Source organism: Benincasa hispida, chromosome 2 (genome assembly GCF_027475165.1).
Source record: "Benincasa hispida cultivar pf3 chromosome 2, pf3_genome.v1.1, whole genome shotgun sequence".
NCBI lineage: Eukaryota > Viridiplantae > Streptophyta > Magnoliopsida > Cucurbitales > Cucurbitaceae > Benincasa > Benincasa hispida.
Window position 1 is genome coordinate 70,700,074 of NC_143479.1, and position 14,762 is coordinate 70,714,835.

At 33.8% G+C, this 14,762-nt stretch overlaps 1 protein-coding gene across 1 annotated transcript; it reads right to left on the reverse strand.

Annotated features, from left to right (window-relative positions):
- Positions 1 to 1,565: 1,565 nt before the first annotated feature.
- On the reverse strand, positions 1,566 to 11,273 carry LOC150038142 (mannosylglycoprotein endo-beta-mannosidase-like). Its single transcript, XM_090310846.1, has 11 exons — positions 10,918 to 11,273; positions 9,846 to 9,984; positions 9,330 to 9,557; positions 9,134 to 9,192; positions 7,810 to 7,858; positions 6,795 to 7,025; positions 4,826 to 4,995; positions 4,531 to 4,735; positions 3,655 to 4,323; positions 3,332 to 3,559; positions 1,566 to 2,491 (listed from the first exon to the last, which is right to left on the reverse strand). Exons 1-11 carry the CDS (start codon positions 11,067 to 11,069, stop codon positions 1,715 to 1,717), a joined length of 2,907 nt encoding a protein of 968 aa, XP_090166972.1. The 5' UTR covers positions 11,070 to 11,273; the 3' UTR covers positions 1,566 to 1,714.
- Positions 11,274 to 14,762: the final 3,489 nt, after the last annotated feature.

Genomic DNA, 14,762 nt, shown 5'->3' on the forward strand with positions numbered 1-14,762 from the left:
GCAGCTGGTATATTTGACTTAGTTACTTTCTTTGCATCTATAAATGCATCTGGTAATTAATTTGCTATATTTTGCAAATGAATCATTTTTTGAACTTCAAGTTCACATTGATATGTATAGGGATCTAAATGTGACAATAACGATGCATTCCATGTAATTTCTTTTTCCAATTTCTTAATTTATCCCCTAATGTTGGAAAATTTGTCTTCAATAAAATGACAATCAGCAAATTGTGCAGTATATTCCACCTTTCTCTCGACATTGCTACTGCAAGAGCATATTTGAGACATGAAATGTAGAAAATGTCTTCTCTAATATATCAACATCAGTAATTTTCTCCCTGCACAACAACAATTTTGAACTGATTTTAAATCACGCAGAGTTGTAATCACTTACTGATTTAAAATCTTGCAAGTGTATCCAACGAGCTTTAGGAAGAATAACTGTTTTTTGATGATCATACCTCTCTTTCAAATTTTTCCACAACATACAAGAATCTTTTATTGCAAGATACTCCATTTTCAATCATTGTGGAGATAATGACGAAGGAGGATCACAGCTTTTGCTTTGTCCTGACTAGATATCGTATTTTCTTCTTTAATTTTTTTCTCTCAAGTTCATAGCATCCAAGTGAATTTTGGCATCGAGCACCCATGACCAATAATTATTGTCATTAATATCAAGGGCTGGGAATTCTAATTTTGTAAGGTTAGTCATGACTACACTATCACAAAATATTATATTTATATTAGAAATTTAATATGTACAAAATATGTAAAATAACATTAAATTTATTAATTATAACGAAGAGGAAAAAATCGACATACCTTTAGGACCTATCTTTAGTGAAGAAAATGACAGGAGCTCGTGCTGATAATATGTTATGAAATTGAGGAGCACAATGGGAATATAGATACGGAAAAGTATAATATAATAATAATAAATAAATAAAAACTAGAATTATAAAATTTGACAATGGAAAATTTTAGTGAAATTTGGTGTGGATTTCTCACCAATTGGTATATAATTTTAAGATCCACCAAAGACCACTATTTATAGGCAAAGTAACAAGTAGAATATAGACTTACATAGACACCAAGCATGAATTACTACAAGCTACATGGACAACATGAATGACGACACATGACCTTTGGGACATTCGGTAATGAATATCTATTTTTTTATTATAATATTCATAATAAAATCATTATAATAAAATGAGAAATAAAGAAAAGTAAAAAGGTTCCAACCACTAGGGTCCGAAGGCGTGTCTAAGAGAATGGCAATTGGCAAACATGCTCCTTAACCGCTGGACAACCAAAAAATTTCAATGCCCTCGAGTTTCTTTAATACAATAACCTACGGTTTTTCAAAAACAAAAACCGCTTTTGTAAAGGGAAAAAATCTTTTAAATTCTAAAATACATTTTTAAAATTTTAAAAACAGAAAGTACCAAACAAACATGTTTTTCAAACACTAAAAACTAAAAACCAATTATTCATCCAACAGCCTCTAAACTAAACGAACAAACTAGATCTAAACCAATAACATATCCTACCTCAAAATTGAACAAAACATGAACCCACATAAAAATTGAACCAAGTGCTAATACATATATATATATATATTACAAATGCACATTTATTACAAATATAAATAATAAGTACATAGATAATATACAAGATATATAGGAAATTCAACTGCTACCTACATATCAACAGACGGTGAAAGATTGAGAAAGATTCCAACCATGAAGGGTAATTTTTGGAGTAACACCAGGAGGAGCCTCAAAAGAGAGATTGATAAGCATAGCCTCACCAGGAACCAGGGAAAAATAGTTGTTTGAGTAGTGAACAGGCAGAATTCTTGTATCCCCTCCTTCATCCTCTACCTTCGAATCATGGACCTCAAAGTGAAGAAAGAAGGCGACTCCGACATCATTCCCATCGATTTCAACTAACCTTGTACTGTTGTTTCCGATACTAAAGAAACCAGTGCTGTATTTTTCATTGGTCTGTTCTTTGTTTTCAAGAAGCAAAGAATTTGAATCTAAATCTCCTTGGCCTTGCCTATTGATAAAGTTGTTCTTGTAGGTTAACCTTGAAGATTCTGCATTCTTTGAATTGTTCTGCACATTCGCACTGACTTCATAGCTGGATCCTTTTCTATTAAACTCATATATGACCTTAATGGGTATGCTACTCTTTCTGTAGGGCTCCAACATCTTGTAGTCTCCACCGGACTGATGTAACCAGTAGAAGTTTCTCGAGATAATACCGTAGTTTGATATCTCGTACAGCTTGAGAAGAAGAAAGTAGACAGGCTTGGAATTTTCGTACGTTGGATAGTCCATCTCAGCAATGGATGATGTCTGCTTTGGAGGCAAGGAGAGTTTCTCAAAAATTTTAAAATATGGGCGTGTCCCTTCAAGGTCCCACACGGAGGCTTCAATGGCAACACCAGATATCTCATTCGATGTAGTGTTTACGACCTGTTCAAGGCAGCGAGAAAAACAAACTCACAGTTAAGTTGAGAAAACACAGATGAAAACAAAGTTAAATCCTGGGATTCCCATGGTTACAAGAACATAGGAAATGATGAGATAAATATATAGTTTATGCCCCATTGCTATCAGCCCCCGTCTAAAGAAAATTGAAGCCTTGAACAAAACAAGTGGATTTGGAGTTCTACTCAAAGACCCACCCCTTTCCCAATTATGTTGTTTCTTGTTTCAAACCAAAAGCGGTAGTGTGTAAGTGTTTAAAAGATTATGCTAATGGATTAGGGTGAATTAAATTAAATCAATATCTTAACCTGTTAGGATACTTCCTAACAAGAACAAGATCTGAAATATATTGAAATATAAAGATGAAAATACAAGATAACCCAAGCATAAAGGAACTTGGAACCTCCCTCTTGAGTGTACTCACCCAAGCTCTATATCACTCTACAAGATAACCTCCCCTTCACTCATTTACCCTCCTCTCTATTTATAACAACATGTAGTAACTACCCTTATACAATAACTACCTTTATTCAGTAACTACCTATCTATCTAATTACCCTTATGCCCCTTAACTAACAACATACTAAATATCTAGTACCTAATAAAACCCTCTCCCTCACTTGTAGACTTAGTAATTTGAGGATGGATCAATAAGTGAAAATCACATTAAATTGGTGAGAAAATGACTTTACAAGATTCTAACATAAGACATCTTGCTCTGATAGCATGCTATATTATGGATCAACCCAAAAGCTTAAACTAATGGGTTAAGATAAATTTAACTATATCAATACTTCCAAGAATTACAATATTAGAAAAACTTGCCTCAATGCAGTATGTGCTTAGATTCAGCTGGACATGGATAGGTTCTGCAGCACAACGACATCCAAAGAAACCTGCTGTTTGGTCGAGAAGATGATCGTAGAACTGACCTCTTAGACCTGTCCAAGGATTTTGCGTTTTCCAGATTAGGAAACCAGTGTACTTCTTCCACATTCGACAGTTCCAGCCCTCTATTAGAGCTCGATATTGGATATAATTAGCAAGTTGAGCCTGGAAGTTTCGAATATCAGTAAATAGTTTTAACAGTAAAAAAAAAAAAAAAAAAAACACATGGCACAACTTAAAGCCACAAACTTCCTTTTCACCTTCAAACAAAAGTCATCAAGATCTTTGGGAGAACCGTAAAGTTCAATCTGACTCTGAACTTTATCTGGTTTGGAATAGGGGATGTATTTATGGTAATCCCAAATAGGGTTTGGTACTTCTTCTACATATCCATGGGGTAGTTTGTTAACCAATGGAATCTGCCATCCTTCGGGAGGCATTGTGGCTCGGATGGTAGCGGCGACAGGCATGCCAACAGAACCAACCTCCGGATTGAATCCATACTTGTAAAAATCATCCTTAAAAAAGTTTTCAGGGCATTGGATCTCATAGGGACCATCAGTGAAGTCTCCTTTCCCATTTGCAAATCCATCCCACATGGATCCTTGTACATAAACGCGAGTACCATCTAGATATTGGCTCGGATCCTCTGGTGTTAAGGATGAAACTCTCGTCCACTTCTTATTTTTGCTTGATACTTGAAAATGAGGATGAAGTTTTAAGTCATTTTTTAAAGCAGCATTGATATCTGGTGGTGGAACTTGTTCGTTTCCACCGACCCAAAGAGCAAGACTGGGGTGGTTCCTCAAAAGCTTAACTGTGTCTCTTGCACAAAACAAGAAAAGATCATGATCCAGAGGGCCATCAGGATTTGATATTGGATCACCACGTCCATCAACATCTCCAGTAATCCAAAATTCTTGCCACACCTACAATTATTTAATCCTCAATATCGATTGACATTACTATTTCAATCTTAGTTAAAAAAAACTATAAAGTAAATGCAGTAATTAATTAAGGACTATATAAAAAAAAGGATAAGCATGTTATGGAGGAGTTTGACGTGATATGAAAGGGAGAGAGAGAGAGATAGAGAGAACTCACTTATCCACAATTGAAAAGGAGCTACAACTTACCAACAAGCCGTAGATGTCACAATAATGATAAAATTCCGGCCTCTCCGCCAAACCACCACCCCAACAACGGATCATGTTAAAATTCATATCTGCATGAAACTTGATATCCGTATGATAACGTTTGTCCGAAAGTCGAAGCAACCCATCAGATAATATCCAATTTCCACCACGAATAAATATAGGCTGCCCATTGACCTTAAACACCCTGCAGGGAAGAAACGCTATGAAGGCCCTAAACAATCTAACAAAAAAGAAACTTAATCAAACATGGGTGTGAAATGAACTTAAACTGTACCTTCCACCAGTTGCAGTATCAATATGACTTTCTATTTTACGAAAACCGAAATCATGACTCCAGGAATCAGACTTCCCAAATCCATCTACGTCAGCAGATATAACAACATTATATAAGTATTGCTTTCCCATTCCGTTCGGCCACCACAGATTGGGCTTGTAGAAATAGAGCTGTCATTCACCACAAAACCACATAGGCCAAAGTTTTGAGCCAACTTATGTGTAATGACTTGTATCTCAGTGAACTATTTGTAGTTAACCATTGGACTTCAAAGAATAACATAGACCTAAAGTAAATTTAGAATTTCCAATTTTCATTACTAGAAGTCTTAGCAAATATCTAGAGAGAAAAAAAAAGTGAAGTAAAAGGTAAGCTCATTATCATATTTTATTTTATTAAGAATTAACAAACTTTTATTGAGAAAAAAAGAAAGAAGAAAAGGGCATACAAAAAAATAAAGCCCGAAAAAGGGAGTCGAACTACAAAAACGGACCCCAACAAGATAATATAAAACCTAGAGGGTAATTACAAAAATGCTTCATCATGAAAGCTCAAAGAGAAACATAGAATCTAACAAGAGACCATATATCACTAGAAGATCTCTCCACACCCTAAAGATTCTATTTCTTTAGTTCCTTATCTTTCATTTTTGGAACAACACAAGTTTTACACAGTGGTCCTCTTCTAAAGACAAGCTCCCTTCTTTTTCACCAGTTTATTGTTTCTTAATTTAGAATATCCAATTTCACTTTTGCTCTATGGTTCTTCTTCTTCTCTGTTCAGTTTATTTTTTTTAATAGAATCAATTGCTTTCATTGAGAAAAAATGAAAGAATACGAGGGCATACAAAAAAAATCAAGCCCAAAAAAACCCTCAGAGTAAAATATTTCCAAGAGAATAATTACAAAAAATCTTCAAAACCAAAGTCCAAAGGGAAACATGAAACCTCATTGGGGTTTCGTTCCACCGAAACACTCTATTGTTTCTCTCCCCCCAGAGATCCCACAAATTTGAACACATCCCAACATCCCAAAGAAATGACATTTCTCTTTGAAAGGCGGAAAGGCAGATGGAGGAAGAACTCCCCAATCATCAAACAAACATCCCTCTAATGAGCAAGCACAAAATCAAATTCTTGAAAGAAGTCATTCCACACAGATCTTGCGAACTGATGCTCCCAAAGAAGGTTACCCATGTTTTCCTCCACTTTCCAACAAAGGATGCAATACCAAGAGCCCATTAACAAAGGCATCTTTCTAAGAAGCCTATCCATCGTGTTTACACGCCCAAGCACAACTTGCCAAGAAAATAATTTGACTTTCTTTGGAATCTTAATCCTCCATAACATGTCAAAGACCGCCTCAACGGTGGGAGAGGGATCCAATAAATATCTAAAAAAAGACTTACAAGAGAAACCCTCCGAAGGGGAGGGGCTTCACATACGAACGTCCTTTCTCCCAAGCCTAAAGTCAAAACTCTCGATCAAGAAAAGAAGAGAGTCCACCTCCGTCATTTTCCTATTGGACAAAGACCGACAGAACCCAAAGGAAAAAGAGACAGAATTTGCCGACCAGACCAAAAACTCTGACATCCGACAATTATTTAAGGAGGATAAATGATATAAATGAGCCTAAAGTCAAAACTCTCAACCGTAGCAAGGCAACACATAGATATAAAACACGATATGAAGATATATTACCCCCTAACTTCAAACCAACTAAAAGATGGCATCTATCACTACAAAAGTTTTTCTATGGTTTGAGCACCACCAAGAGGAGGTGCAAAACTTGAAAACTTCATTAATCTGTCTCCAAAAGCCAGCTTTGGAGTACGTGAAGCCTATTAGGAGTTAATGGGAAAACAAAATTGTGACATAAGACCTCTGATACCTCGATTTATATAAATATATTGAGGACTGATAAAGAGATTAAAAAAAAAAAAACTGTCAAAGAAAGATGTAATTACCAACCTGAGGAAATGTATATTGTATAGTTGATCCAGCAGGGACAGACACCCTCTGAGCCTGAAGATGCTCAACCAAGCAAATGTTACCTTCTAGTTCAGTGGTCACTTGAACTTTCACAGAACAGTCTGCAACCCTAGAGCTTTGGTTTTGCATCTCCAGAGTAGCATGCAAGTACACTCTCTTATAATCGTCAAAAAACGTTGATACCAAGTGAGGATCAATAATCTTCACTGGCTGTTCAAAAAAGTAAGCATCAACATGAGACTTTTGAACGTTAGAAACAATCAGAAATGTTTTTCATAAAAGAGAAGATCAACAATGGCATATTAATGAGATGAATGGTCATCCAAAGCATACCACGTGGTAAGAGCATTCGGTGAAATTCTCAGGAGAAATGGAATGGAACAAATCTAATAGGTCTTTGAACAATATTGTGTGTCAATTTGACCATTGTACTATAAAAAGTTAAGTTTCTAATAAGTCCCTAGATATTTTTTTATTCTGTGTCTAGTATGTCCAGATTGTTAACTCCATCGGTCTAACATATATGTGTCCGTGTCATGATAAATGCTGCAGTGAGCTCGTTTTGAGCATTTAAAGCATTTGGCAATGTAAGTATAAACGTAACAATAAATATCAAGACCTATTAGACACGAAATTGAAAGCTTAAGGACCTATCAAAAGTTGAAGTACACGAAGTAGACTAACACAACCTTGAATGTTTATCCCTGTTAGAAACTTTAGCAATAAGTTGGGTTTTCAAATGAATTTAGGATTTTGTTAAATGATTAATGAAAAATTAATGGTGAGGTTTGAAACAGTTTTTTATGGAAGGTGTAGGGACTCAAACAGAAAAATTAAAAGTTGAAGGGCTGAAACAAAACATTTGAACAATTTAAGACCAAAATAGAATAAGAATGAAAGTTAAGATACTAAAATAAGATTATAACCAAAATATTTTTGTGGTAAACAATGTTTTTACAAATTGGATAAGAGGCGTACTTCGAATGAAACTCACCCCAGTTTTAGAAATTGATACTTCATCCCATATGCCAGTGTTTCGATCCCTATAGCAACATAAATACAAAAATGCATTATATACGCAGAATTTTGCAGGTATAAGCAGTTGTAGTCCTACCAATAAATGAGTATTTGTACGATATAAGTTTCAACTTATTTCTAGTCTGAAGTATAGCGGCCAGATATTGCATTTAAAAGTAAAACAATGGAAATTGGAAATGTTAGTCATACATGAATCTGAATTGACTATACAAGCAAAATATAAATGTAAGCCATTAAACAATACTAAAGTCATAAATTTTGTTTCTCAGTTTAAAATGGAATTAACTTGTTCATTTTGTTACTATACTATACACATCATTTCCATGCTTTCATCTTTTTACTAAAGTCAGATAAGTGTTTACCATTTTTTTTATTCGTTACACACACCTCAAATGATCTCATGGGACATAGATATACTATTTTCTAATCTCATGGACCAGCTAATTTATTGCCTTTCACTCTTTTTGGTGTCTGGATCCTTGAGCTATAGTCTCCCTTCATTTTCATTAAATGAAAAGTTTTATATCTTGTTAGAAGGAGGAGGGAAAAAAAAGCAGATAGTAAATTAGAATCTAATGACAAGCTTTATATATTCATGATCGCGTAAGAATGAAGGAAAAGAAAAAAGAGCGGGGGGGAGGGGGAAGGGAAGAGTTCCTGGTTTCTGCATGAGAGAGAGATACTTGACCCCAAATATTACCCAAAATATCTTACATCTTAAACTTAGAATAGATCCTATGCAGGTAAGGTCGTCACATATATCTCACAACTATTACCTACTCATTTTCCACCCCTTTACCCAACATGCAAAAACCCAAACAGTAAGATTCCAGAGGAAAATTAATGCACCTACGATCAAATATTTGAGGGAAAAACTTTTGTTTATCATTTTTAAAAGACCATCTATTTATTCGTTTAATCCCCTCTCCTAACTCCAAGAACATGCTAAACTGAATCTGATAATTCAATGCTTCTCTGGTTTGAATACGTGAATGTCTATATCCATATTCTTACAGGGATCTATTTTCAACAAACCACATTATTTCTCTGGCCGTCAGTACATAGATCTAAGACATTTGTATAGAATAGTAATTTTGTTGATTGCATATCTAATAGTAAATAGAATGATGCACAGAATTCTTTCAGGACTTTTATTGAAAAAAATTGTCTGATTATTGCCAGAAAGCAGCACCAAACGTAGGTATTATGTGAAATATCATCAGTGAAGAGATAAAGGAACGAGAATTGTACGTTTAATTTCATAAACACAAGTTAGTCACCTTATAGGAGTCATCCAATCCCATCCCTCGACATATTGTGCAGCGACATCTTTTCCAATCTAACATGAGATATAGAATATCAGGCAGCAATAAAACATCGAATGAAAATTCTTAGGATGTCCCCTACATATGTGCAGAAGACTTTGATGCCCCTTGAGAAAAAAAATCAGTCCTAGAAGGAGGAAGAACTACATACCTCATGATCACCACCCTGACCTCCCTTGTCTGGAATTCTGCCAGGATGATCTGGAGGGTGAACTAGAACAGCTAGTAAATTTGTGCCATCAGGATGCAAAACTTCAGAGACATCAAGAGAATGTCTTCTAAACATCCCTTTTGGCAGGATCTTTTTGTGACCATTTATGTACACTTCAGCAGAGTAATTTATAGCACGAAAATTCAGGTCCAGGTGCTGAGATTCTAACTGCGAGTTAAGAATTGGTTCAAGAAGCAGAATTGACAGGGGAAAGCTTATATGTTGCATGGTCAAGTAGCTATTTTTCAACAACTTACACACTAATGTGAATTATCCATATGGCTAAGAGCCTTCACGACCCACACATAACAATGCAACTACTAGGGCCGCAATCTTTAATTATATTAACTGTAAAGGTCACCAATTCCAGTAGCCATAATATCTTCTTTTAAGAAAATCCCTTCATTGAAGAAGAAAATAGTATACAGGGCAAAGGCCTCAAAAACAATAACTTACCAGCTTACATTGAAAAGTTGTGAAGAACCAGAAAGTGTAGTACTCTCTCCCAGAATCAGCAATATCAATTATCGTTTCATTTGCTAATCCATAGAACGGATCAGGAACAACTTTATTCTTCACCAAGGTCCCCAATACACTGCCAAACGTGAATTAATCAGGATTCTAATTTGTAATCAATTCAATTAACTTAATTCCATATAAAATTAATGAACCCCTCACAAGTCAGAACTGAAAGCCTCAGGAAACAATTAAGAAATTCCTATTTTTCCTATTTGGGATTCTAGTAGGGTGTTCAAAAAATCGATGATCCTAAAAAACTGATCAATCCAAACCAATCTTTGGGTTGGGTTATCAACTCATTTGGATTGGGTTGACTTGGATTCAAATAAATGAAAATTTTATGGGTTGGGTTGGTTCATGGGTTCACTTAATATAACCCAAACTAACCCGAACCAACCCGAATTTATTATTAACTTTAAAATATATTTTTTTTTATTTATAACACAATTATTTATACATATATTGATTTTAATTTTATTTAATTCTAATATATTTTTTAATAATTTATTCTTTAACAACTCTTATAAGTAGTTTCTTTGCATTTTAGAAAAAAAAAAATTCATCGAAATTAAGTAGTTAATCTTAATTCAATATATGAAAATAATTAGATTAGATTTTTTCATATTTACATTTTGCTTCTTTTTAAATCAAAATTTTAAATAAATTATCCGAATAACCCAAACCAATCAAATCCAAATATTTCATGGTTGAGTTCATTTTTTAATTAAAAATATTTAGGTTAAAGAAATTTACAATCGAACAATTGGGTTGAGTCTAGAAAGACTTTGTAGACCCAAACCAATCCAACTCATTAACATCCATAACTCTAGTTTAACCGAGGTTTAAGAGGCGTTGACACCAGTCAAAAAGGACTGATTATAGTTTAATTCTAAGCCTATGGTCTCTGTTAGAATCCAAAACAGAACCACAGCAGCCATGGGGGCGGGAAATCAATTTCGAAACAAATTACTAGAAATGAGAGTAAAGGGAGAGGGGGAGAGGGAATTACGTCCCAGGTACTGCGGCCTCCATCCATGGCGAAGAAGGGCCGATCGAGGGAGGGTGAGTGGTAGTAAGCTGAGTCCCACTGAGCTGGACCTCCGTCGACCTCGCCGCAAGCCAACCGGAATTGAGCTTCACCTTGTTCCCGATTTCCGCCATTCTTAAGGGAGCAGAGAAATTGAAAGAAAAAACGAAGATGATGAATCAAGAAAACGGAAATGGCGAAGAGGGGGATAGTTGGAAACTTGTAAATGGCAATTGGGATTACTGAAAAAGAGTAATTTAACTCTCAGCTTCGATTGAGCCCGACATTTTTAAAGAAGGGTGCAGTGAAAGTCACGCTATGAAATAATGAACTCTATTTCAGTTTTTTTTTCCCTTTTTTTTTTAATATTTTTTAGTCGAGCTTTCAAAAATAGACATCTTTTATTTTTGTTTAACTTCCCAATATGAATTGAGTCGATATAAATATACTAATTTAATATAAAAGTTGGTGGAGTTGAGTTGCTATTTTTATCTTTCAATATTTTTAATGGCTCCACCCATTTGTCACTATTAACAATTGTTGTCAAACTTAGATAACTAACTCTGGACTCCAAAAACTACCTTCGATGACAACTCCAGTGACTGACTTCGACAATCAATTCCGACCTCCAAAAACCATCTTTAATGACAACTCCGATGACCCAACTCCAATGACTACCTTCACACCACTAACTCCGACGAGCAATTTTAGGCTCCAACAATAAACTCCAATGACCAACTCCGACAACAACCTTAGTAGACTCCGATAACCACCTCCAACTACAAACTCTATAAAAATAACCTTCGATGATTAACTTTGATGACCACTTTCGAGCTGTAACTCCAACGACCAACTAAAGGCTTCGTAACCACCTCCGACAACAAAACTTTGACCACTAATTCTAATACCACCTTCATGCGACTAACTTTGGGGGCTTCGACTACAAACTCTGTTGAAAATCATCTCCGATGATCAACTTCGACGACTACCTTCACACGACCAACTCCAGGCTCCGAAAACCAACTTCGACGACAAACTTCGACGACTAACTCCAATACTACCTTCATGCAACTAACTTCAGGCTCCGACAACCACCTTCGACTACAAAACTCTAGAAAAAATCATCTTCGATAATCAACTTCGACATCCACTTCCGACTATTATAAGACCAATGACGGTAAAATATGTTGTGGAGTTGTTGATTATATAAATAATAGTAATTTGTCTACATTAAGTGCAATATTTATATGTAAACTTTTGTAAAATATATTTTTATTTGATTGAATTTACATATCATATGAGTGTTAAGAATATTTAGACGAAAAGTATGTATGTTGTTGACAAGTATGTAACATATAACAAGAAACCATAAGATTGAGATTTTTTCCTAGAACAACAATAATCAGTAAAAAATAGATATTTGTTCCATGATGATCTTTCAAATTTGAAAGAATTAAAAATGAAATTGTTGAAAACATGTGATGACATTTCATTACCTACTAAGATGATGAGAGATTCAATTAAAAATAAAATAGTATGAGAGAATAAAAATACAAAATAATAACAGGAAGAATAAGAAAAAGAAAAAGATGATAATGAAATTTATGGAGAAAAATTATGAATCAAACGTTTTTTTTCCATTTTATTTAACCATATTTCAACCAGAAATGTAATGGGTTAATCATTATTCATTCAAAAAAAAACTTTAAAAATTAAAAGAAAAAATTGCATATGAACTCTACACCTCAAACACGGACCTATGAACTTAGATCAAATAACTCTATGCTCCAAATATAGACATGTCAACTCCAAAGAAATACGAACTCCCCATATCTTATCTCAATTTAGTACCATAAACAACCTCTTAATATTCAAATTGGATATTTTGATTGTTTCCTTGTAAAAAAAAAATAGATATTTTATTCCCAAATTTTCAATAATAGATTTTAAGATGTAATACAAAAAAGATTTTGAAGGTATTCCAACTAATAAATCTATTAAATATAAGTATAAAATTAACTAAATATATATGTGGCAAGATGGTAGAGGGAGAAGAAAGATGACAAAAAGAAGAGAGAGATAGGATAAGAGTAAAAAAAATATTTTTTTAATTCATTTTACCACGTTAATTTTATATCTAAATGTAATAGTTTATTAATTGAACGACTGTTAACCTATTCTTGAAAACTCCAGACTAAAATGATATGTTTGAAACATAGGATTGAATGCACCTATTCTTGAAAATTCATAGGTCAAAAAGTATTTTTCTCCTTTTTTTTCCCTTTTTTTTTCCTATATTAAAGAGACGAATATTGTTTTGGAAAATTCGTATGGAATCCCAAATGAAATTTGACCGATTTTGAAAACATAAGTTTTTTTTGCCTACTATTTATGTCATCCTCATGTGCAATTACCAAAATTAAGCTTGATTTGTCCTTCTTTGTCAACGCTCGTGCCTAAGCCACTTTCCTCGCTCGTTTTTTCTTCTTCATCTTCTCCTCCTCAAACAAACCCCTCATGCTTCTTCTTTTTTGTCTTCTCATAGTAAGAACAATCGATTGATGAAGCTCGAGAAATTTGAGCTCTACAGTTTCTCGATGCTCACTCAATAATGTGGAGAAATCAGACCTCAACTCCTCGTACTCTCTCCTTGATCTCAAATCCTTGCTCTTCATTTGATTTGCAAGGGCTTTCATTTTCATCTCCTTCTCTTCTCTCTCATATGTACACACAAATAAGTTGTGAAAATTGGAGGACCAAGAAAAATAAAGGAATGATTGAGAGAGAAAATGTTAATGAGAACGAAATGCTTTAAGAAGCAAGGAACGAGAGGTGGGCTCGAGAAGCAAGGAGTGACCAGACTTGTTCGATTTTTTTAGTAATTTCACCAAATGATGATGTAAAAAGAAGGTCAAAATACTTAAATTTTAGAAGGTGGGACAATTTCGTTTCGGCCTCTTATTTTACACTATATATAAATCTCCAAAGTTTCGGGTCATGTTTTTGTTTGGTCTCTACGTTTCAAAATGTTATACTTTTAGTCTTTGATTTCAACTTAGTCCTTAGATTTTAAAATGTTATAATTGCACCCTTCATATTTGAGTTTTGTTTTAATTCGATCCTTACCGTTCAAGATTTACATTCTCAACCTTAATTTTTAACTAAATACTCACTTTCGGTCTTTGGTTTTATATTAATTAATTCAAAATAATTACAAAGTGAATTTTTAAAATTAATTTTAATAATGATGATAAATGTGAAATTTAATTAATTATAATTCTTTTAAAACTAATTTTAGGTGAAATCATGAACCACCAAACTTATGCAATTTTCATTTATTTGAACTCATCTAACCTAAAATTATTATCACTTTGATTGAATTTTTCAAGTCATCTGAACATCCATATTCACAGTTTTAGTTCATATCCTTCACTTTCTTTCAAAGTGTTTATTTTAGATTATATAGTTTAAATTATATCAATCTTATTTATTTATTTTTTTGACAATTGTGGATGAGAGAATTGAACCTCTAATCTTACGGTTATCTTATATACTTGATGTCGGTTGAGATATGTTCATTTTGTCCAACTATATCAAATTAAGTCTTTAGAACTTTGAAAACTTTTATTTTGATTCTCTACTTTTAAGAAGTAATCTTTTTAATCAATTTACTTTTATTTCATTGTTATTAGAATTTCAACATAACATTACACTCAGTTTTTTTTTAAATGTTGTTATATGGTAGTTTATTAAATGAATTTCATTGTGTATACCATTTGTATTATAACTTTGCAAATATGATCAGATTGACCTCGTTTAAAAAGTAT